Below are 25,321 nucleotides of genomic sequence, written 5' to 3'. Positions count from 1 at the left end.
TTTGAGTGGGGTGGGGAGGAGAGCAGGAGGCAGTGGTAATTTTCAGCCTGTATTGATTTTCCATCTGCACAGAGTATCACAAACGTAGATTTCTGCTTGGTATTATTTTCAGATACATACCTTCAGCTGTACATATTACTATCTGGGTGGCCCACATTACTTCCAACAGCTACACAATTGCATATCTATTGCTTACTGGACATCTTACTCTCTCTCTTCACTATAATGCTTAAGAAGATTGCATATATTGGAGAGATTTTGTTACAAACACCCAGACACAAACCCATAGCTTCCAAGTAAAAACATGAATACTCTATTTTCATTAAAAGAATTCAAGTTATGTAAAGAAGAACTGCCCAGAATTCACAGCTCAAAAAGCAGAATGTTACTGGTAACCTTTATTGGTTATTAAAATAAATAATAATTAAAAAAAAAGATATACGGTTGTTTTATGTACTGTAATAACAACAATAAGCACCTGCATCTATATACGAAAAGCAAAAATTTCCCCAACCACTCTTCAAGTTGAACAGAAGAGATTTCATTACAAAATTAAATTTTAATGGAGAATGGAAATATCCTGTTTTCTCATTCATCATATTGATTTTAACTTTCTTCTGTTGTTGTTGCAAGGAACAGGGCAACTTTTAGAAACAAGTAGGAGGTGAAAAGAAAGCCTTAATGTTGATGCTAAAAATTGTCTTCCCTAAAACCCATCAGGAACAATATGTGAAAATACCAGCAGTACACCCTAAAGGTATATATTAAGTATTTCATTTGTATTCAGAACATGAAATGATCTATGCCTGCTGCAGAATTTTACTGTTAGAAAAATATCTATCCACTTTACAATAATTTTTAATTAAAGTATTTCAGTTAAAACTTATCACTAACCTATTAGGTTTATCAAAGTGGACTGCAGCTTTAGTTGATGGAGCACAAGAGGACAGTTTCTCGGTTTCTTTACGGGGCACAGAATTTAGCGTATCATCTTTAGAAGTCCTTGAATCCACTTCAGCTGATAAAGAAAGGCTTTTTTCCTCAGTGTTTCCATGTTTATTGTCATTCTCAGAGCTCTTGATATCCAAGTACCGTCCATTGTCCTCTGAGACTGTGAGAGGCACTTGTTTTGAAGAAGGATGGGGAGCTACACCATAAACTGTTGACACAGCAAAGTTTTCATTCTTGAGGAAATCTATTTCACTAAAAAATTAAAGCAAACAATGAAATATTTTTGTAACTTTCATGAGAAGGTTGTTGGAATCACGAGACAAGCAAGGAAATAAGGACAACATACTGAACAGCTCCCTCTTTATCTCCAGTATGTTCAAAACTTCCATTAATAGACATAATCTGCATCACATAAGGTCTTCAAATAAGCACTGGTTTACCAGAGTTCTTTAGTCAATAATTAGTAGTAAGAAAAATGTTGCATTCAGAATACGTGAATCAATTATATAAATGAATAAGAAGAGCTCGCACTGCATGCTTCTTTCTGAACTCTGAGCACTGAAACATTGTCAAGAGACAGAAATACACCTGGGGTGTAAAACTTAAAATGCTATAGCAGGGAATTAATACATACCATCCCACACAGCTTTCAAATGGTATCTGTGCAGATCAATAAAGCCACTGAAAAACTACATGCTTGCCTACATTGATGCATCTCTTAAGAGAAATTACATTTTATAGCTTACAGAACCGTATGTTTTGACCAAACATTTGAAGTCTTTTTGTTTTTGTTAAAGATACTGTCATTTCCACTAGTCTTGCACTGTAGAAAGAAAACCTATATTGAAATAAGTTATTAAAACAAACACCTTTAACAGCGTTTGCAAGCTGTACGTGCTGCAGTACTGAGGAGCGAAATGTAGCTGACTCAAGAGAAAACTTATACAAAACACATCAGAACTGATTCTGTTTTCAATTACGTAAATAAAGAAGTTGCACTGAAAGAACAAAGCTCATTACAGAATTAAATGATGTAGGTAATAAAATGCGACTACTCAGTTTGAAGCCTCTTTTTTTCCTTCAAATCAAATAGCATGTATTAAAAGGAAAGACTGCCCTGTTCCAAAGAACTCCTAGTAATTTTACTGTTATAAATTATGTTGTCATAACTGTTCTAGAAAAACACTGAGAAATTATTTCAACATTTCTTTCCAGTCAAGCAGATTGATAAGTACATACCTCTCAAGTCTTTGGATTTGTTCCATCAAAGACCATTTCTCACTGTTTAACACACTAATTTGATCTTCTAATTTTTGCACTATTAAACATTGCTAAACACAAGACAGAAATAGAAGAGTTTAGTACAGTAAAGTAGCAATGCAAACAGCTGAAATATCTCTTCTGTACGATCTCTTACTTCTATTGATTGTGGTGTTGTTTCAAATACAGGGATGTTCCCAAGTATAGGAGTGGCAGCCTCCAATTCATCATCATCTACACCAACTGACACATCCACCACGTCTCTCGCAGTAACATGATGGTTTCCAAAGTCACGATAGAGTTGTAACAGGTCAGGAGGTTTTGGAATGTTCAATCCTACATCATCCCACAGTTCAAAATCCTTCAAAGGAATAAGAGAAACCAAACTAAACCATACTTTTTCTTAGTATATGTTTTCTTTCTCATTTAACTGTAGGTCTGTATTTGCTGTAGAACAGCAAAACAGTCGTGTCAAAGCTGCTTTTCCTTGTAGTAACAAGGAAATCTTGAAAGAGATAACAAGACACAAAGGTAGAAAAACATCTCATTTCATGAAATAAAGCATTTCACACTAAAGGCAGCTCTAGGTTGTGTACTCAACAGAAAACCTTCCAAAACACACAGCACACTTTTTATTTCCGTATGCAAATACTTCTGAGAATCAGATACATCACTGATCAAACTCCAGCAGAAGCCAGTAAAGTCGGTAGTAGACTGACAGGGCTATCATTTTGTTTCCATCTTATTCACAAGTGCAGGTATAGTCTTCCAGAAGTAGACAGTCAAATAGCTCTGAAGATGACTGACAGCATGCACGTGCTCAGCGAAATCTAGACATAATGGTATTAACTGTACATGGGTGAAAACAATAGTAGGGCCTCCCATCTCAAACCACTACTACATGATTTTACTTTTCTCATTGACATGTAACCATTCTATTACTACAAGATTATTTCACATTCCTTTGTATAAGCATGTATACCTTTCCACAGGAGTTGTAATGCTTGCTTTCAAGGCATTAAATTTCAAATACATATACATATTTAAGATTTTTTTTCTACCCTTCAAAATTTTCACTATGTTTTGTCATAGTGTAGTTATACACATGTATTCGAACAGATAATCTTTATTTTGTGGAAGAATGACATTAATCTAGAAAAAACAATGTGCATGCTACACATTAACTTAGTATGTTTATATTTACTCTATACAATTGAGAACTTTGTTTTTGTTAGTAACCTTACAACATAAAACGTTTCTAGTTGAGAAAATGCAAAAAGCTAGGAGAAGTTATTTGTCTTATCTGGTTTTGGGGCTGTACCCTCACGAGTATATGTATGAAGACCTAGTGCTATTAAACTCCACTTTTAAGGGGGTGATCCAGCAAGTATTTTTAATAATTCATTTTCTTAAGAGATGAAGATTCAAATTGCAGGAAAAAAAAACAACTAGGGGATTAGTTAGAGAGAGAACTGGTTGAAATTCGCATAGAAAAATATTTAGTTCTACTAGAAATATTCAGTGTTGTGCTACATATATACTGAGTGTTGATGACACCACTTTCTTCATCCAGTAAGAGTTATTATGTAACTAGAACCTTCCCAAAAGAGATATAAAAATGATCATTGTAAGAAAAATGTATTAAAGCACAGCTGTTATGAAATACCTAAGATAAGACGTTATTAAAAAGAGATTCTTCAAGACTGGATTCAGTGTCACAGTGTGATTAAATATACACATAAATATAGACTCAGGAGATGATAAAATTAATATAATTAATCAACCCATACAAATCAACTGAGTATGATTTAAGGCCACATGCGAGAGGATGGCGTTGTGAAGCTCAGGGAAGCCCTGCAGTGAGGGGCTGCCTCCCTGAGCCTGCAGGATGGCAGGGCCATGCTGCAGCTGCAAGGGGAGGCCAGGCACACTACGCTTCAAGTTTCCTGTTGCTGAGGCGAGGACTCAGCTCCAAGTGCTGATGTTTGGCTTGGCAACTTGAATCAAGAACCTAGAGGAATGTCTCCACCATCTGTGTGTGTGGTTGTGGAACAGGGCAAGGGGAGAAAGGAGATCAGCTTCCATCCACTGCCGTGGTATCGTCTCTCTCCCACCAAAGGTTTCCCCCAGGTGAGCTGGTTCAGAGAACCACGTGAGGTGGCAGTTAAGAAGCTGTTTTCACTCTTTGTCCCACACTTCTCTTCATGAGCTCTAGCTAGATTGGCCAGGACAGATGGAAATGCGTGGGCTGGGCAGCAGAGGTGCTTCTTTTTTTCCCTGCTTGGGCTGGCCTGTTCCCAAAGCTGACCAGGGCCTTCCCAGACCATCTTGGGGAGAAGAGATCCTGCACAGGACTAGAGAAAGCAGCACTGTGACAGTGTGCACGAGCACGACTTTGCCCCCATGGCTGACACCACACCTTCATCTCTGTGTGTGGAAGTTGCCTTATGGAGGCAAGTTGCCTTTATTGTGAGGGTGACTGGAACAGGTAGCTGTGGAGTCTCCTTCTCTGGAGATATTCCAAACCCTGCTGATCCTGTACAACATGCTGTAGGTGACCCTGCTTGGCAGGGGGGTTGGATCAGATTAATTCCAGAGGTCCCTTCCAACCTCAGCCATGCTCTGATATTAAGTACTTTCTAGATATGTAAGCTGAATACTGAAATACAAATCGAGATAGTTTTCATCATTTTGTTTTGTTTCCTTTACAGCAAGCAAGTATTCTTGTTTCCTTCCTACAAATCCTGAGGATATACTGCTCCAAATGCTGTGTTTTCAGGTGATGCTTTATGTATGAAAATGCTAGCATACTTAACTCTTAGAATACTCAACATTACTTAAGTTCACTTGAGTTTACTACAAGATCCGAATATGGAAAGCGGACACATGGAAAAAAAAAACCATCAGACCTTACCTGATCATGGTTTTCATCTGAAAATGTTATTGACGTAAGCTTGTAACTATTCTTCAATAAAAATTCATTAACTAGGAAGTTTAGAGCTCTTTTCTCAAGAGGTCTGATTGGCTCCTGGAAAAAATAGAAAACAATACGCTACTTCCGTGGTTCACTTTCCTGCCATCTACTGAAGGCATGTCTGGATTAATGTCCATGCAAAGCCCAGTTACCACCAACCACCTACCTGAATTTCAGGACTTGATTTATAATTTTTTCGTTCCTGCAAAGGAACTTCATTTTCTGGGGAGGAAAAAAAATAAAGTAACTACATTTTACTCTTTCAGAGAGGATGAGCTCAGCTACTTCTATATTGTTCAAAGTAGAGACTTAAGAAAAGGTTTATGTACACCACCTGCAGCCTGAGTCAGGTTGGCTCGGAGGGCCTGTATGGTCTCCTTGGCTTTCCGTAGTTCAAATTCCAGGACTGGACAGGGATTTGGATTAAACACACACAGGCATCCAACCAAGGCAAGGGAAACAAAAAATAAAATATAAAAAGCAAGGATGGGTGTGAAAAAAAAATATACAGTTCGTATTAAACAGAAAGCATGCAATCTTTATGGAACTTATGAACACATGCAGCAGAGTTGGTCTGAAAGCAAACTGGTGAACATTTTCCATAGTTTCATTGGCCTTAAGTTAGCTAAATGAAAATTTCAAGCTGTCTGACAAGGACTCGCTGTAGGGTGTTCTGGTTTTGTTTGTTTTTAATTTTGTATATTAATGGGAAAAGTGTTTTTTTGTTTGTTTGTTTTAATTTCTTCCCCAGTTACAGTCAGTTGATACTGTCAAGCATTTTGATTTCTAGGGGATGGGGGACTACAAGGGTGATCAGAGGACAGATCTAAAAAAAGCAAATACATGCTGGTGGCACTGTGTTAGCTGTTTCCATGTAGCAATGCTGAAACCTTAAAATAAATGTACTGTCCCATTGAGTACTTGTCTTTTTTTTTGAAAATGAATGTATATACTGAAATTTTACTACCTCAAATGGCAGAATTTGAAACATAGTTCATGTTTTCACTAAAAACCCATCTCTTTTTAAAAGCTTTTTGTTTTACTATACATTTTCAGGAATTACATAATAATTTCAGTTAATTAAATGTATTGAAGGGAATTCAAAATCTAAAGAGATGTACAAGACAAAAAAGCAAAATATGCAGTTCTCTCAATACTCACAGAGAAGCTTACAAAAAAAAGTCTTTGATCCATTATTCTTAAAAGTTTCTGGTGAGTCTTGACTATGCAACACTTGCAATCGTTTAGGGCTATTTTTGAGACTCCAAAATACAAAAGCTGCCACTTCCACCTGCTCCCACTTCCATTACTGTTATGAGTTTCTCACATTCCGTTATTTCCTCCAAAAAGGGCCAGGAGTGCTTTGTTTGCACTGGATCTCATGTGTTTTAATTTTAAACAACATCTACACTGCGGTGTCAAGTTATAAAGCCTTGTACTTTTGCAAGAAACATAGTACGTGCCTTTTTAATAGCCAGTTAGAGCATCTGAAGGAGCCTATTTAGGGAATTGCTAGGTAATTTCCATGCTTTCCATTAATTCCCAGATTAATTACACTTGAATAAACAGTTATGATAAATAATGAGTCTCGTAATTAAATATACAAGATAAGCACAAAACAGCTACGATACCAAAGTGTTAAACTACTTGAAACTGTTCTAAGTTACTCAATTTTGCTCCCCACACAAAACGAGAAGTGTTGCAGTTGCTTTTAACAAGAATATATTCGAGTGACTTTTAATCATTACCTGGAAATAATTTAACATGGCATTTTGAAATTTTTGCAGAGGACAGTACATGGCAGAAACGCTGAATTGGCTCTTGTTTGTAAGAAATGTTACTGCAGACTCCAAAAGGTAGTTTCCTTTTTGGAACATCTGTGACTAAGAATTTTTGGATCACTAAGAATTTTTTGCATGCATGGAAAAAAAGATTCACTCAGTTTGCATTTATCCATAACAACTGAAGGAGTAACTACGGTACACCACATTTGCTACATGAAAGGAACTTGTTTGATGCACAGAATTTTACTGCAGCGATATAAAAGCGCAACTGAGGATACAATGAATAAAATGTATAAAATCTCTCTAGTAGTCAGCAATGCTGATCTGCAAATACTTCTGTGCAACAAAGTTAGAAAATGCTCTTGTAGTAGTAAGGTATCTGATCATTTTAGTACTTCCTTACATTTGATTTACTAATTGACAGTTACAATTCTAAGTTGAAAACTACTAATTTTTTTAGTTTTTGAAAATAGTAAAGAATTCAAATTCACTAATTCTTCTGATGGAAATGACTTTGTGTTAACATTTTATTCTGATTTTTTTTTTTCCAATGACCAGAACAGTTGCAGATCAGGAGTGCCCTGCACTAGAATGATATAAATAATAATAAAAAAAAAAGTTGGAAAAACAACACAAACTAGAAAAACTCAGGAATCTCATCAAGGAAAATAGGAATAAGACATGACTGAAGGCGTAGAAAGCCAAAAAACTCATGTCAGACAAACCCATGTCAGACGGCAAGAATTAATTTTTTTAGTTAACTGTGATGATGCTGAAATTTCTTAGAAGCTATTAGGACTTTCCCCATTGAACCTTAAAAGATTACTCTGCTGCATGTTTTTCTTTATACAGTAGAAGATTTGGAGCATAATATATTTGTGAAGAAGTTAATATATTTGTGAAGAAGTCACTTCACAGCCTGTCACAACAGCTATACCATTCCACTACAAAACAGGATTGCTATAGTTGTACCTTATTTCCTTGCCTTAGCGATGTAATCATTATAATTGCCACTGTGCAAACCTTAGTGTACCTAGAAGTCACACATTTGGCTTTTATTCAAAGAAGCTTGTTTCCAAGTTTTTAATTTATTTTTTGCAAAGTTACAATTTCAGTAACATTTAATTATGATTAGAAGCTCTATTTTAGAAGTTATTCTGAGATAGAATCTTCTGCCAAAACACATGAGGATTTTTAATTCAACATCTAAAATAATGAACAAATGATTTCATTAGTAGAGAATCTCTTCTTAAATAAAAATGCAACCCCCTATCTCCTTTCTTTCTGACCATGTAGATGTACTGACTTCTTTAAAAAAAAAAAAAAAAAAAAAAGAGCTGGTCTCTTCCCCCTCTCTCCTCCTGTTGTAATGCTTGCATACCTTTGCGAGGTTAACCGTTTAAAAACATTGATAAAGTCTGCTGAAGTTTAACTTCATGCTTGACTGAATTCTTAATGTGTGCAACTAATTACAGTACTTGGTAAAAGGAGTTTACACTCCTCAAGAATGAAGAGCTTTATTGCAGACAGCCTAGGAAAGAAAAGAACTGAATTGATTCTCTTCATCAGGAAAGCAGAGAGCAGAAACTGGGAGCTATGAGGTTGGTTAATCCTCCTATGAGTGCCTTCTGGATTTTTCTGGATTTAAGCGGCTGTCTTGCTTTTCCTTTTTAAAGAACTCAAATCACTACACCTGTTATTCTGAAAAAAAAATTACTTAGCCCTACTTAGAGTTCAATTTTCAAGCAAGCAACTAAGGATTAGACCAAGAATTAAGTGCCTCATTTTTTATGTAGCTAATCTACCACTTAAAAAAGTGCGTATGAATAATGGGTAGCTTGTCTGCTCAGCTTAGAAATTAAAATTTTTTTTTTTTTCAAGGATCTTACTCTATTCATTCACTTATTAATGACTTCAGAAGTTGTTGACCCATGAATTCACAGTTACATGAACATTAGTTATAAAGTACAACTTGTGATTTGTGATACTGAACGATTTGACATGTATACGAACAGCACTCTTGTTGGGCAAAGGCAAGGAAGCTGAAGGAATAAACAGTACTTTTAAAATTTTTCAGTATTTGCTTCTGTTTACATGGTGTGTTGCTTTTAACCCAATTACACATGAATTCTGAATTCTACATTCTACATAAGAATGATCTTGTCAGACTTTTGCAAACTTCAGTACAAAAATACTTCAGACAACACTCGGACTCTAGTTTGACATTGTGAAGATGTTGATGGCATTCCAATATTTTTATTTAGAAGTAGATCTCTGAAGCACAGTATCAAGGGCCCCTGTGCTTACCTAGCTTTCTCTGAATTTGGACTTACTGTTAAAAGTTTTACTGTTGTTTATTTTCAAGTTCCTCCATCAATCCAAAACTATTCCAGAGGTCCTAAATTCACCCCTCTAAAAGGTGTATGACATCCCATTACATTCAATGGATTTGTGCCTACATCTTTTGTCAATGAGAAGAAATTGGTTGTCAGTGAAGCTAGTATCACAGTATACTTCAAGACCTGATGTTTCCTAATTTCCACTTCCCAGATACAAGTCCTAAGAAGAAAAGAAGTGACCATATTTACTGTTTGCATAAAACATTTCAGGACATAACACAAGTAGAACTGAAAGTCAAAGTTGTACTAGGGATGGCTATCAAGCTACAAAAATTATGATCATTTGGAGACTTAAAAGCAAATTAACAGATAACTTGTTATTATTTTAAGACTGGGAAGTGAACACTTAACTCATTAACCTCATTAATGTGTCCAAGTTGACAACTACAAAGAAGATCTGATAGAGCAGACTGATCTTTAGATTCGACCCTTGGAGTCTACTAACCTTGAAAGAAATTAAGGGGATGCACAACTGCTAAACGGGGCATAAGACAGCAAATGAGAAGACAGGAACTGGTCCGTTCATTACAGTATGAACAAATTGAACACACAACATTAGAAAGTGACTACAAACAAGTAGTAGCAAGTATTACAGACTCCTATTGTGGGCTTTTGTTGTGATATTTGTTGTTGTTTTTGTCTTTTTTTTTGTTTCTGAATTGGGTTTAATATTATTTATTTTTTAAAAAAGGGCTCTGCAAGAAGCAGAAACATTTATATAAGTCTAAATAACATCAAATCCTCAAAAATAAGTGAGTTTTTGAACTTGTCTCTTCTCTCCAAGCCCTGACAGTGACAATATTTTATTGTGCTAATCAAAGATACACATTTTAGCCAGAAATTAACACAGAAAAAACAAAGAACACAAATGACTGAAATGGAATTTGATTAGTTTTCATTTTATTAGCACTGAAATAACAGCATCGCATTTCTAAAATTATCAGAACATTAGACATCCAAGGTAGGCTAGCAATGCTAAATACTGTGAATTACAGAAAGTAGTGTTTTTAGATCACAAACATACATGCGCAGTCAGGCTAAGATACGGCAGAAGATTCAGTTCAGAACATGGGATGACCTTTTTACACTGAATACTGGAGGGTATTTGACTTCAAGTTAGGTCTTCTGTACTCTGGTTGTTCTATGAAAATTCCTATTCGGAGGTTTACTAAGCCTACCTCATAAATCCTTCAGTACTGACCTTATCTTAGCACCAACTGCTTCAGTACTTAGTCTTATAGAAGAAGTTGTTTTTACCTAGTACATTGCAAGATTTAACAATGCATACATTTTTTGAAACTGTGTATTATGAATGCTTTATCCAATTAGTTACACAGCACTCTAGATCCATGTTAAGATCAGGTAAACGACAAAAAAAATAGATGTTTTCTATACAATTAGTTTTGCAGTGTTCATTCACATCCTGATGGGTCTTTGCAACTTGCATCTGTTCAGTCAAGCTGATGATAAGAGACTCACTTCACTTCCTTTGATCAGATTTTCCAAACAACAAGTTCACACCAACTCTTCAAAGGACTTTTGCTTCTAGGCTTTTTAACTTCAGATGGAATGTGCTGGACTAAGAGATAGGAAATACTGGAATCCATTTTTACCAAGAATATTTCCAGTTATTTCCTATACATATATATATATATATATATTTTTTTTTTTTGACAGGTAAAAGAAGTCTGGCAGCTAAATAGCACTATCCATAGGGGCAAAAACAGAAACATGAAGGCTTTGGACAGTACACGCAGATATTTTTGATTTGGTGCTTTCCAATATAAACAAGTATTTGTATGGGATGTTATAACTTCATTTTTCAAGTCCTTCTGACTCAGGATTTGTTTCTTTCAATGACTGATACAACTTTCTTTTTTATCCTTCATTTGACATTTGACTAGGAAATTGATAATAGGAATCATGGACTGTGTCCAAACGTTTAAAAAACCCACAAAGATAACAGCATGAGAAATGTGTTTAAAAAAAGAAACTACTCAAATCTAACCCTGAGAATTATCAAAAGAACATATGACTATCAGATCATGGCCTCCAGCTTTTGCAATACATTAGAATTTTACCTCCTATAGATCAAAGTTCTTTACTAAGAAGAAAGAATATGAGAAGAAATACGCAGGATTGACTACTTACATTTCAAAGCACATTTGTAGCTAAGAACAACTTCAAAAATAGAAGTTATTAGCCAGATTTTGTTCAAAGGAGGAGATGGATATAGAAAGGTTTTGAAATCTCTACTGAGGTATTTTAACTGATTTTTTTTTAATATGCACGTTTTCTGAAGGCAATTCCATGCAAGTCAGTTTATTGCTTGAAGGCTGCATACAGAATTGATGCATGAGATCGTAAGCAGTTATAATCAAACAGAAATAGGATGTTCTAGAAAACTTCAAGTCTTCACTAACATCCAGAAATCCTATCTAGTATTGCTTTCTTTGGTCAAGTTCTCACATCAGTTTTTAACTCATGGAAAAATCTCTCTAAAGGAACACAGAAATGCAATGTAAATATCCTGCTTGTCTATTGCATTGAAGTAGCCAATTAATATAACATAGTCTTCAAAAATATTTTAGTACATAATAAGTTACATTTAATATTTCATTTTAGGATATATTGATTCCATGCTGGAAACAATCAATATATTGTAATTAATGTTCCATCAGAAGATGAAAGGTTTAACTAGATGCCAATTCTGCCTGGTCCTCACTTTCCATAAGCACCTCTAATCCAAGTCAGTTACCAAACACAGCTCCAAGCAAAAATCAAGCGAGTTCTTTCAGTAATACTATTGCCAAGAAGGATCGTGGCGTAATGACCATGCGGACACCTTGTCGACCCCCATGGCCACACTCCCACAAAAGATTACCTAGAAAGATTACATACATACTGGAATAATCTACAGAGATGATGAAAAAGATCAGGAAAATGCCTGCTTCTGCACTGTATTACAGAACATGATTCAGAAATACCTGGGTTCCTTAAAAGACATTTTGTTTAGAACAGCAACTGCGTATTTTGAGATTTTTCACTCCTTGAAACTGACATTATACTTTGCAAAAGACAGGAATTCAATCACTGGAAGAATCTGACAGTTTTCACATAAATCAAAGAGCAATAATTACTGATAGTTTCAGACCAGAGCACCAAAATACATGAATCTTCTTCATGTTTGTGGATTTCACTATTCCTCTACCTCAGCAACAAAGGTTGCATAAGAAAAATGACAATTTCCTAACATCCCTGTTTCTTTTCTGTGGTTCAATACTGGCTGCTATTTCAGATTAACTGAGAGAGAAATTTCAGAATGAAGAACCTTTGCAGAACTATGTTTAAGCATCCTCTTCTGTGCTTTTGTACTTGCCAGTGTTTCTGCTCAGATAAAGCATGGTGGATAAAGCAGAAACAGTGACGTGGAGCAGAGGTATGACTGCTTGCATCACTTCAGGTTTCATAAAGCTAAAAAATGTGAACAAAGGTCACAGCATGGACAATTCTCAGGTGCTTAGGATGTTAAGCAGCAATCTTTGACAGGAAGAAAAATACGATGCATATTCTAGAGAGATTTTATGATTTTCTCTGGAGAAGCTGTGAATAGCTTAATATCTGATCTTTGAAAAAAGCATGGATTATAGTAACATAGCTCACATGCAAAAGAAACTACTATAAAAATTTCAGATGTAAAAGAAAAACATTCTCTGCCTTTGGTAAGATAATTGAAAATCCTGAAATTCAAACTGCACAGCCTTAATTTCAGAACAACTACAAGAAGCAAAAAGCCCTGACAGTTCTTTGAAAAAAATCTTATATGGTCCAGAAATCAAGTGGGAAGAGAAGAAAAGCACTACAATTAAGATTTGTAGCAAAGATGACTTGTGGAACTGAAAAACCCCAAATGTTGTGTTGTGTTTTTTTTTTTTTTTTTTTTTTTTTAAAGCACGTTTGATCTAAACGTATACTATGTTTAACCTCATGATTCACTGCAGATCTGTACATCAGAAAGCTGTTACCTAGCTCATAGTCACAGACTACTACATGGAACACATTTTGTGTTTCAGCTAAATATTAGAAGGGAGTAGGTTTCTATTGTGAGAAACTTTGTCCAAGTTTCAAGAATATTGCTTGCTAACATCATACAGAAATACACCTGCCTGAAAATGTACAATAATTATAGTAGATTATAGTAGAAATGTCTGAAATCTGATGCATTAAGTGACTAGTTAAACAACCACAGTGTGAAGCTTACTCATCTTCAGGAATGTTCATCTAAATACACTGCTGCTACAAACAGCAAGGCAAATTGTGAAGTCAATTTTCTGTTATTCCCAAATCATAAAAACTTACCTGCTACTCTTTCGTCTGTTTCCCTATTGCCATCATCAGAGTATCTTGCAAAATCTAAGGAATCAAGAGTACTGATGCTTCCAGCGCGATCTTAAGAAAAAAATGGAGAAGAAAAAAAGACATCTTAGAAAGTCCTGAAGAGTTGACCAGCTTTAACGAAGAAAGTCTAAACAACTTATTTCAGAAACTATTAATAAAAGGCTACATGTGCTGCATGACTGAAATTTCACTACATTTCCCAAGAAGTCTGTCTCTAAGCAGAGTACATCAGTAAATTTTAAAAAAATACAGCACTACATCAAGATCAGTGAACAGACACTGTAACAGATTCGCTTTCCCCACTCCCCAAAAGACAGCCCTTCTGCCCTCCAGACAGTATGTCAAGAAGAGCACGTAGTAGCTCCTTCCCTTTTCCGCATGGGCCACAGACCTCTTCTTGGACTTAAATGAGTACACGTAAGAAACCATGCAGATACAAACTACTTTGAAACAAGCTACAAGCAGTTCTGTTCCCCTTTTTAGTATCTTAAGTCACATTAACGTAGCCAAGCACTTTACTTCTTTTACTTCACTGTATTTTAATTTACTATATTTTCTATTTACTCAGCATTATCTCCTGACTCTAACCATTAACTCCAGTACAAACTCACTTAATGCATTCATTAGTAAATGAATCTAGCAAAATTAAAGCAAAACAAGCACAGTTCTTGGTACTGCAGTTATAATACTCATGTTGCAGAATTTAACATCATTCAAGAAATTTAGAAACTAGTATAAGGTTTTGATATAACCACTAACTTTTCCATTTCTGCAAAAAAAAAAAAAAAAAACAAACAACACAACAACACATCTTGATAATTTCAAGTCTGCTGAAGTACGTATTCACCTTTTTATTAAAAAAAAAGGTTCAATGAAATAGCTGAAATAGTGACAGAACCCAAAATAAATAGAATACATTCCTAACGCAATTGAACATGTAAGAAATATATTAAGTAATTTAAAGCTTTCTCCTCCTTTGGAAATTAATTTCTATGTAGCTCTGCAGACATCATGTTAATTACATTAGAATTGTTGTCACTTTAACAAAGAACAAATTCCACATGGCTGTCAAAAATTGCAACTCTCAGAGGGAAGAGAAGCAATTTCATCCCTTCTTTGTCACATTCTGTCACGACTAACACTATTGAAAGTATTTAAATCTAAAAGAGTAATTCTGCATTGTGCCAGAAATTAAGGAATCTATTATACAGACTGATTGAAAACCTTATGCTTATCTGCAAAACGTCTGAGAATAACAAGTTTGCTAGTTCAAGCAGAGATATTCTGCTCCAAACTACAGTGCGTGGCAATCCTCATTTGGCTATCTACACCAAGTACATGGTAGTGTATGCTATATGTATGATAGTATCTAACCACATTTTTATTTTTGCCACAACTATGTTTTGCTATCCAGGTGAAGAAATAGGTTGTTCCTCCTGAATACATCCCATTTGGTATTTAGTTTTAAACCTCACCATTCATTTGCAGGTTCTGATCTTTCCGCAGTTTTTCCAGACACTAACCTGATGTAAGAATTCAGTTTCGGCTGCTTCACAGTGCTTAGCAGCATGAATTTTGAATGCACCGTGTGAAAGTCTTCCCATCTGACTTTTCTGAACGCCTAACACTGTTTGGAAGGTGCTGCTGCAATTTATTTCGTTTGGGACTGCAAGTTTTCTCAGTTCAGTTTTTTGAAATCAAATTCAAGACTCAAGTTCAACAAAGAAACAGACAGCATACAAATAAAGATCTCAATGAAAAAACAATGTTTAAAGGAAGTGACCCAGTCTCAGATACAGCACCACGGTGGCAAAGCACAGCCCAATTTTTGATTTCTCTTACGAAGCAGGTAACATCAAAGAAGCAATTCCCAAACTTTCAGGTAGTCAACCACATCAGAATTATCCAAGCATCCAAAGCTGGACGCAATAAAACCTTGTTCACGTGACTGGCAGCATATTTCAGAGGCAGAGGGTTCCCCAAAACTCGTAAATCAAACCCAGCCATGAAACACAAACTTTGCCAAAGCAACAGAGGCTTCTTGAAAAAGCAGTTGCCTAGAAAACAGCACGGTGCCATCTACACCAGCATCAGGACGTAGGCAATGGAGGCCATTTAATATTGTACCAGCAGCTGTAAATCAAGTAATTCCCCACCAGTGGACATGCACCAGTTTTACAGCGTTAATAGTACTTGTATAAACCAAATAAAACCAGACACCCTGGTGATTTTAACATCCAGAAACTGCCTTAAGCATCATCTACACGCACACCAGCAATTTGTAGGCTGAAAATTTGTACGTTCACTGTTTAGACTTCTCATCGCCATCACAGTGTTCATAACAGCAAACATCCTACACTCATATACAGGTTGGTATACGGAATCTCCCTCACAGATGACTTTCCTCCTCAAAAGCATAATTAAACTTGGTGCTGTCATTCCTAAACCAAGTCAATCTTGGTACTTGAAGAATGTGGAGACAATGGCCTTCTACTTGAAGATACGGTTTACAGTGAATGTTGTCTTTAGACAACAACATTTTATAAACTCAAGGTTTATGCTTCCATAAAGGACACACCTGCACAGCAAAGGGTCAGATGGGGACGACGGTACCTTCCCTGCAGGCCACACAATGGCCTCATTCACCTCGAAAATTAGCAGGGCTGTGTGAAGGAGAGCAATCGGGATGGGAAGGGTTGTGCTCAGCCCATGCAGCCCGCCGAAGGAATGCGAAACATCACCATTTTTCTCAAGTAGAAATAATTGCACTCTGAGTCGAAGTATCCCAACTAAAGCATTCAGGAGAGAGAACTACTTTCTGAACCAGCGGGGAAAAACAATTTGTTTTAGGAAAGTGTATTTCTTTAGTTAATGTCTAAATGAAAAAGAAAAATCTTAATGAGAAAGAAAAATCTTAGCTTTATGCTATTTGGCAAGGAAAAATCAAAGCAGAGCCCCGCAGAGGGAAAGAGCTGAGAAGGAGAAATATGCCTTGGCTGACCTCCGTTTCTGTTCTAGCAAAAAAAAAAAAAAAAAAAAAAAAGCAAGGCAGTAGGGGGAAGCCATTTTGCTGTTATTACACGCACGTTCTCACCAACAATCAACCATGCATAGGCTTCGTATTCCTTTATATGTCTTCTGAATTAAAACACCTTTCTTTTTAATCAGTAATTCGTTTCTAGTGAAAGCCAAAAAACCCTGCTGTCAATTTTGTATTTCAGAAATATCAAACCAATATAACAGGAATGGTGCTGACAAGGAGGCACTAAAAATCGCAGCCCTGTGATGTGGCAAGACAGGGTGCCAGGGGTGCACAGAAAGCAAGCAAGAGAGGGGGAGGCTTTTCATCCCTCCTGGTCATGAAACACCAAGAAATAGATTGGGAGAGCAAAAGAGTCTGTATGTGTCTCGTCTCCTACCTGAGCCACTGGAAAAGTATTAAGAAAAATCTAAAAGCTAAGAATCGTACTTGATACTCAAAGCTAAGTTTTTTAAACCATCTGTTGAAAATGGAACCGCTTTCATTTCGTTTGTGAAGTTAAAACTCAGGCTCACCATCATGTTTTGCTTATTGACTTATCTTTTAAAACATTGCTTCATTCCAAAGGAAAAAAAATCCACCTCCCTTCTTATTCCCAGACCTGCCACCTGTATTATGCACAGGTTTCTGCTGACAGCTTCTGTTCCCTAGGCATATTCACCTCTGTCTTTCAATACAACCTGAGCGTAACTTTCTAAGGGAGGAAAAACAAACAGACGAACCAAACTCAAAACAAAGTGGTAGCTCCTTACACTAGCATGCATAACAAAGATAAGGCTAAATTTTGTTCACTCTTACGGCAAAAACAGTTTAGGTAAATTAGCTGAAATAAAGGGATGCAACAGGAATCACATTGACCACAAAGTAGAAAAATTAAGCAGAAATAAATTGCCATCTTCTACCTTAGTACTTAATATTCTTTATGTAAGTATACTATCTTATATCTGCTAAAGACAGACAAACCAAGCAGTACTGCTTCCTGATGAACACGTGCAATAAATATTAGAGAGATCTTTTAGAAGCTATTTGCATTTACTTTGACAACAACTAAATTTTTAGAAATACTTGTTGGTAAAGCAACCGTTAGCAAAGCAGTTGTCACATTTGCTTGAAGATGGGAAGAAATCCAATCACCGCGTACTAGCAATTAACCAAGCAGAGCATCTGAAGACCAAGCTCATCTTCCCTGAAATTCAAGGAGTAATAAAGGTAACACGATTAGAGATTCAAAGTGGATTTGTCTTTTGCAAGCGTTAGCATTCACTCGTACTGAAAAATTTCTGTAACAAGATTGTTACCACGTTTTAAACTGATGAGGGTAGTAAATGGCTGCTGGCAATTTGGTTTAGATGAGCATCCACACAAAGCAAGAGGCAATGCAAAGAATTCTTCACCATGAAGACCACAGGTAGCTTTTCTCTGGATATTTGATACACTAGGACCAAATCTTTTCCATTAAGCTAGGCTTTATATGCATTTTATGCAAGGAGATAAAGCTGTAAGAAGACAGCTCATATATGTGACAGGAAGATGCAAGTGTTTTCAAGACAGTAAAAGCTCAAATTCAAAGTTCATTAATCTAGCTTAAAGCTTATGCCTATCATGCTATTATGAAACCATCATCTAGACTCTTCAGAAGCCCATCCTCACACATCATTCTTTGGAGAAAAAAATATCACTACATTTCACCAGAAAAAGAAACAGAAATGGAAAACAAAGAAAACACTCCTGGAAGAAATTCAATTTATATGTTTAGTACAGTTCTCCTTGTCATTTACTGTAGCCTTACTAAGGCAAGAATGTGGCCTGGAAACACATCACAAACCTGGAAAAAAACGTAACAAAGTTGTTCATGCTACCAGATACCAGAAAATATTTGTAGAGAATTTTGAGTATTCGAGCTTGCAGAGTTCCAGAAGCTCACCTTCCAAAAGTGTAGTGGGTTTACGTGGCAAGGTTTTGGTAGCAGGGGGCCATAGGGGTGGTTTCTGTGAGAAGGATCTAGAAGCTGCCCCATGTTTGGGAAGGGCCCCACTGCTGACCTGAGCCGAGCCAATAAGCGATGTTGTTTTGCGCCTCTGTGAGAGCATATGTAAGACAGGGAAAAAACGCTGCGCCACACAGCAGCAGGGAGAGTCAAGGGAGTGAGGAACAGCCTTGCACATGCCAAGGTCAGTGTAGAGGGAGGGGGAGAGGTGCTCCAGGCGCCGGAGCAGAAGTCCCCTGCGGCCTGTGGTGAGGACCATGGTGAAGCAGGATGTCCCCCTGCAGCCCATGGAGTACCATGGTGGAGCAGGGTTCCACGCTGCAGCCCGCGGAGGAGACCACGGTGGAGCAGGTGGCCCTGCACCGACGGAGGCTGCCGCCTGGGGAAGACCCCTGCCGGAGCAGATTCCGGGCCGGACCTGTAGCCCGTGGAGAGGAGACCACGCAGGAGCAGGTGACCTGGCAGGAGCTGCTGCCCGTAGGGGAGCCAGGTTGGAGCAGTTTTCTCCTGAGGGATGGACCCCGTGGTACGGACCCATATCTGGAGCAGTTCTGGAAGAGCTGCTGCCTGTGGGAAGCCCACGCCGGATCAGTTCATCAAGGACTGCATCCCATGGGTGGGACCCCACAGCACAGGGGACGAGAGTGACCGAGAAGGAGCGGCAGAGAAGAAGTGCTGTAGACTGACCATAACCCCCATTCCCCCGTTCCCCTGCGCCGCTCGGGGGGAGGAGGTGGAAGAGGGTGGATGGGGGGGAAGGTGCTTTTGGTTTCTTTCCTTTGTTTCTCACTTCTCTCGCTTGTTAGTAATAGGCAATAAATCTTACTATCTCCCTATGCAGAGTCTGTTTTGCCCGTCACAATAATTACTGTGTGATCTTCTCATCCTTATTTCAACCTTTGAGCCCTTTTCATCATATTTTCTCCCTGTTCCTCTTTGAGGAGGGGGAGTGAGAGAGCGGCTGTGGTGGAGCTCGGCTGCCCACTCAAGCAGAACCACAACAAAAAGCACGGACAACTTTTTTTGAAACACTTCAGAGAAGGTCAAAATGCTTTGACATTGGTGTTAGAAGTATTGCACAAGCAACTTGATCTACCAGAAGTAATTTATTTGACAACACACTCTCTTCACTAAATTAAATTTTAATTACATAGGATTTCAACCTTAATGAGGCTTCCTTAACAGTGGATTTCTGGGTTGTACCTCTCTGCAGTTTTAGATATAAGTTACTGTTCATTCTTGAACTGAAGGTAGAAAATTTGTTCTGTAGAAACAGATAAAAAGACAGGGAATTGCTAAGGTTTATTTTTCCTATGAATTAAAAAAACAATTCAACCAACAGACATGCTATATAATTTACTGTTATGCTACATATAATAGTAAATTAGGCTCCAAATTTTATTAGCCGCAATATAATGAGAGTAGTTGGGAATTATAAATGTCAGGAAAACATGTAATTACCATTATATTTGAGAGAATCCAAGAAAAAATTTCTGATTACAGGATACTCTCAGATCCAAAGCTACACATGTTGACTACTGCAGTGCTTTTCAACCTACAACCCATGCTGTAAGATAAGTAAGGGTGCAATTCCATGCAACTTTAGAAAATATACAGAAGTTTCTTAATAGCAGCACAATTCAACAGGAGAAACTCTTCCTCTTCCTGATCTAGACATTAAGGTACAGTCAAATTTTCTATTCCAAGGAAGCTAATGTCATCAGGAAAACAAAACTATTTTTTTTTGAAGGTGTCTGGAAGTCAAAGACACTGGAAAAAACACTCCATATCCATCTGAAGAAGCCAACAGTACATTTTACCAAGTATAGCTCATCTTTATATTTAGGACATCCACATAATTTATAGGTTCACAAGAAGATACAGGCAAACCAGCAGACTGATAACAGAACCCAACTGACAAGTTTCCTTAGAAACTACTCAGGTCTGCCACTTTTTTTTTTTCTTTTTCCTCTGTGCTAGAGGTAGAACAGAAGAATTGCTTATGTTCAGGCCTAAGGAAATACTTGTGTCTGAATATGTATTTTAGATCTGGTTCTGTTGGTGGTAAAGAAGTCAGCAGACCAGGTATCACACCTCCCTTAAACATTCAAGACCTAGTCTAAACTAGCCCTTACAGTCACACAACAGCTTGCTTGCTCTCTTCTAGAGTACTGCTCTATAGAAACATGTCCTTGAGTTACTTGCATCTTCAGCTGTCTTGCACAACATCACAGGCAGGAACAGCAGGAACTGAGGAAACTGGGCACGGACACCACGTGGGAGAAAGAATAAGCACGTGCAAGTGGTAAAAGAGGAAGTTCAAACTCCAAATTAGTACCAAAACGCAAATATGTGCATGTGAATAAACCAACTGGCAAGAGGGGTAGCGCTCACAGATGTGGAACAAGATAAAAACACAAACAGCTTGAATGGAGATCTCTCTACGTTGAAGAATCAGACATCATTAACACTTTGAAAATCAATTATCAATTCGCAGCTTATATTTGTAGCCACACTGGGTAGCAACTGAAATAGATATTTTGGGTGGTATCTTGTGCAGTACATAGGAATAAATGAATTTAACAATTTAATTCATTCAGTGAATTTCTTTACTCTAAACCTTAACAGGTTTGACAAGACAACAGTGGAGCAATATCAGTTTGAGAAGTCTTAACTGGCTGCTGCACTTAGAAGCTCTGAGAGGTTTCAGCTTCTTCCCAGCTTCCCGCTGCTGCATCAGCCAGCAGTGCAAGCTAGATCCACGGCAGCAGATACGTGATCTAGCACAAAACCTATCAGGAAGGAACAGACTCAGTGGTCAAATTTTTAAATTGATTTGAAACTTCATAGTGAATGTACAGCAGATCAACACACTCCACACTGCTATGGTAACTCTGATAGGGAACTCAGAGCCTTTAAGCCATCTATTGCATCAGGCACTGAATCGTACACACCCATCTATGAGCGTCTCTTCCACCCTCGCCCAGATGTTCTTTCTTTGATGAATTTTACAAATTGCTACATGCTCGGAAGAAGTTCTCAGAGCACCATCAAATTAAAGGGCAACTAAATTAAGTACAGCTCCTAGAATAAAATTAACTTGGAGCCACCAGAGCAATCGACTTACAAGTCACCTAGAATTTTAACAGGTGTTCAAGATGATCAGATCATGCCAGTCCATGACAGGAAACCCAAACCAGTGTGAAAACAGATGATCAATACGTTTACCTACTTCATGCTAAGAAAACTTCTGGGAAGTATATGAGGGTTAAATCCCTAAACTACTTGGAGAAAGCTAATCTATGCTTGCTGGCCATGAACAGCAGAAAAAAATAAGTCACCAGTTCTGTATAATAGATTATTTGCTAGATACATTAAAATAGAAAGCTATAATGCTTGCTCCTATGGAAAGGCATGAGCGGAAGCCACACAAGCACAAGATGGATCCTGCAGCCTAGCACAGAGATAGCACGCTCACGAGCCACTGCCTGGGGTTAAGATACCCTCCCAGCAGCAAACAGCACTCCAATGGGCAGCTTACTGGGCAGACATAGGCAGCACCCACATTATTTGAGCCCGAAAGACCTCAGTTGGCCCTGCTAAGAGCCACTGAGTGTTGCTGCAGTGAACATGGAGACCCCAGGGGTAATTTACCTTGGGGAACGCATTGAAGCTCCAGCTGCCAGAGCTTCCCAGAAGAGAAGAGCTAAGGGCGAAGCACGGTGCTAGGGCACGACTTCCAGCCCCTGATCCCAGCTTCAGCATCAACACAATCAAGTTAGCTCCATATGCTCTGTGTTGCAGCTCTGCCTTTCCCAAGGCATACAAATCAGCTTGCAATACAAGGATTTTTCCTTTCTCTGCAGTAACCCAGCTTTTAGTTACATTCTCTGATGCCAGCCAAAATTATCTTGCATCAATCCAGTCCTTAAGTGGCTGACTTTGATGAGGAACTACTTAACATGCAGAGATGACACCCACCTTAATTCTCAAGCACCATCTTCACGTTATTTCACCTCGAGCGTATTCACATTTCCCTGATTTTTACACTTACCTCAGGATAGTAGTAAATTTTCCAATTAAGTTTTAACGTGTGTCTAAGCTGATTCTATAGAGAATTTTAAAAAAAATTTAAAAACTATAATCAAGAAACTAGAGACTGAAGCATCTCTCCTGTGAGGAAAGGCCAAGAGAGCTGGGACTGTTCAGCCTGGAGAAGAAAAGACTAAGGTGGGATCTCATCCACATGTGCCAACACCTGGAAGAAGGGTGCAAAGACAAGAGACTTCACTGAGTGGTGTCCGGGGACAGGGCAAGAGGCAAAGTGCACAAACTGGAACACGGGAGGTGCCATCTCAACATCAGGAAACACTTTTTTTTTTTTTTTTACTGAGCAGTGTCAGAGGTTGCCCAGCGAGGTTGTGGAACCTCCCTCCCTTCTTGGAGGTATTTGCAAGTCGCCTGTCAAACGAGTGTATTTGCTCATTTCTACCCTGCCCCACCAACATCAAACCAACATGAAGAAGTACTTGTTATATAAATAAGATTTTTTTTCCTGTGAGTTTTTATGTAATAGCGTTTCCTTCAATTCAGAAGCCAAGTTGCGTCACCACCATGCAGAGCTGTGCTGCAGGAAGGGAGGAAGTAAATTGCCCGTCCCCTATGGTGCACAGAGGGGAAGAGTTCGGTATTTCCCAAAGGCTTTTTCAGCTTTGTCCATTTAAAACCAACAACAAAAACAGCACCTCTAAAAAAAGCCTTCTTGTCCACCAAACTTAACATACACTTTGTACCCTGTCTTAGTCGTTTGTATTGTAACTAAAAATCCAAAGCCTACAAGCTTAACTACAACTTGCAGCCTTTGCCCAAGAGGTAACCAAATGCAGTTTTATCACGCCTACATCTTTATAATATACTAGAAAAACAATGACAAGTCATACATTTAATGGGAATAGTTGCAATGCAGAACACACAACAAAATAAGGTTTTAAGATATATCTCCGCGTACTGATAGGAAAGATACTTCTGATGCTCTGCTTTGAACACTTCCAAATATAAAAATGATTTAACTCAGAATTGGTTAGAAATCTTAATTTGGTTTGAAAGTCTGAGAACTTCCTGAAACTTCCCTTTTCTGTATTTTCATTAATTCTGGGTTTATAGAATACAGTTGCTGGCAATTTTAAATTAACCAGGATGGACTTTGCACACAAGTCAGCTCCCAACACAATTGGTATCACTACTTAATTCATCACGGCTTGCCTGCAAATACAAGACAGTGCTTTTATTATCAGGCAATGAATCTTGTATAAATTTCCAGCAAGTGTGCTCTGGGCAAAACAGGCTGCATCTTCTGTCACAAAACCGACAATTCTCAGAGGAAGAAAAGCTGCAGGAAACTCCATGCACTTTGCAGAGCATTGAAATTACTCACAGGGAAGCTTGAGAAGCTGCCAACTGCTGGCTCTTAAACACAAAGCTCTCTCCTTGGTCTCCCCCTCCTCTCCACACAACCAGCTCCACCTTCCCCACCAGCAGCACTGGTGAAAGGGAACGTGTGCTGCTCCAGCACCCAGTCTGCTCATTTTGATCAAACTTTCATACAAGGCACGGCTCAACTCCCCCATGACTGCACTAGCCACAGCGCCTATCTGCACAGGGTCACTTCTGCTTCCCCCAGCATGGGAAACCAGCAGCAGCTCCGGCACAGGAACACAAGAGAAAGCCAGGGCTCGTGCAGGAAGATTTCCCAGAGGGCACCTGCAAGCATCCTAAGAGACGAAGGGCACACAAATAAGTTACTGCAAGGTAAAGCATAGTGTGCCATAGGAACCCTTGGTACTCAGTGATAACCTGAGCTCTGCCTGCCTGCTCCTGGGGGATGTGAGCCTGCCCTGCTTTGCCCATCTCCGCTGTACATACCTCATGCTGCCTGGTCGCGTTATTTCTGTGTGTCACTGCATCATTACAGGCACGAACCCATCTTCAGATCCACCAAAACACCCCAGAGCACTCCAATGCAGGTATCAACCAAAGATTAAACAATCCACTCACTGGCTGCAGCCATCAAAAACTCAGTTCCTCTTTCCCTCAGCATTACATACAGGTCTTTTCTGTACTTTTGAAGAGACAACACTCAGTATCTCCCAGCTGTCTGTAACGGGAGTTTTGACTCCCTCTTCACCTGCACCCTTCCATCCTTCCCTTCACAAGAGGAGCCTTTCCTAAAGCAGATATTAAACCCACTGTCTCACCCACAAGCCCTCAGATCACCTTTCATAAAGAAACCAGTGCAAGTTTCAAGCTGATAACAGAAGCAAAACAGCACAAGGCAGAATCCTAGTCATTAGAACAACAGATACTACATCATCTTCTCAATTTCCAATCCTATTTAGATTGTCATTTAAGCTGTGGGAGCTCTTTTGATGTAGTCTTCTCTAACATATATTAATTTAAAGCAAAAATCTGATAAAACACAGATCATGACAGGGGCACATACAGAGTCACAGCATCACCGTGCCTGTAGCT

The 25,321-nt window shown here is 38.2% G+C and overlaps 1 protein-coding gene across 4 annotated transcripts in view; it reads right to left on the bottom strand.

The window, feature by feature from the left end:
- Window positions 1-25,321, bottom strand: part of RELCH (RAB11 binding and LisH domain, coiled-coil and HEAT repeat containing) — a 73,493-nt gene that overhangs the window by 43,977 nt on the left and 4,195 nt on the right. For all 4 annotated transcript variants that reach the window (XR_014690247.1, XM_084511147.1, XM_084511151.1 and 1 more), the window contains exons 2-8: window positions 13,728-13,817; window positions 5,520-5,591; window positions 5,352-5,407; window positions 5,126-5,239; window positions 2,369-2,572; window positions 2,191-2,282; window positions 895-1,203 (exon numbers count right to left, since the gene is read on the bottom strand). Coding sequence is in view for 3 of the 4 variants with exons in the window: in XM_084511147.1 (XP_084367273.1) it covers window positions 895-1,203; window positions 2,191-2,282; window positions 2,369-2,572; window positions 5,126-5,239; window positions 5,352-5,407; window positions 5,520-5,591; window positions 13,728-13,817 (937 nt within the window). In the remaining variant the exon portion in view is untranslated. The remainder of the gene's footprint in view (window positions 1-894; window positions 1,204-2,190; window positions 2,283-2,368; window positions 2,573-5,125; window positions 5,240-5,351; window positions 5,408-5,519; window positions 5,592-13,727; window positions 13,818-25,321) is intronic.

Source organism: Aythya ferina (genome assembly GCF_964211825.1).
Source record: "Aythya ferina genome assembly, chromosome: 2".
NCBI classification, from domain to species: Eukaryota; Metazoa; Chordata; class Aves; order Anseriformes; family Anatidae; genus Aythya; species Aythya ferina.
Note: the sequence above shows the minus strand (reverse complement) of the source record. Positions and strands in the feature narration are given on the sequence as shown.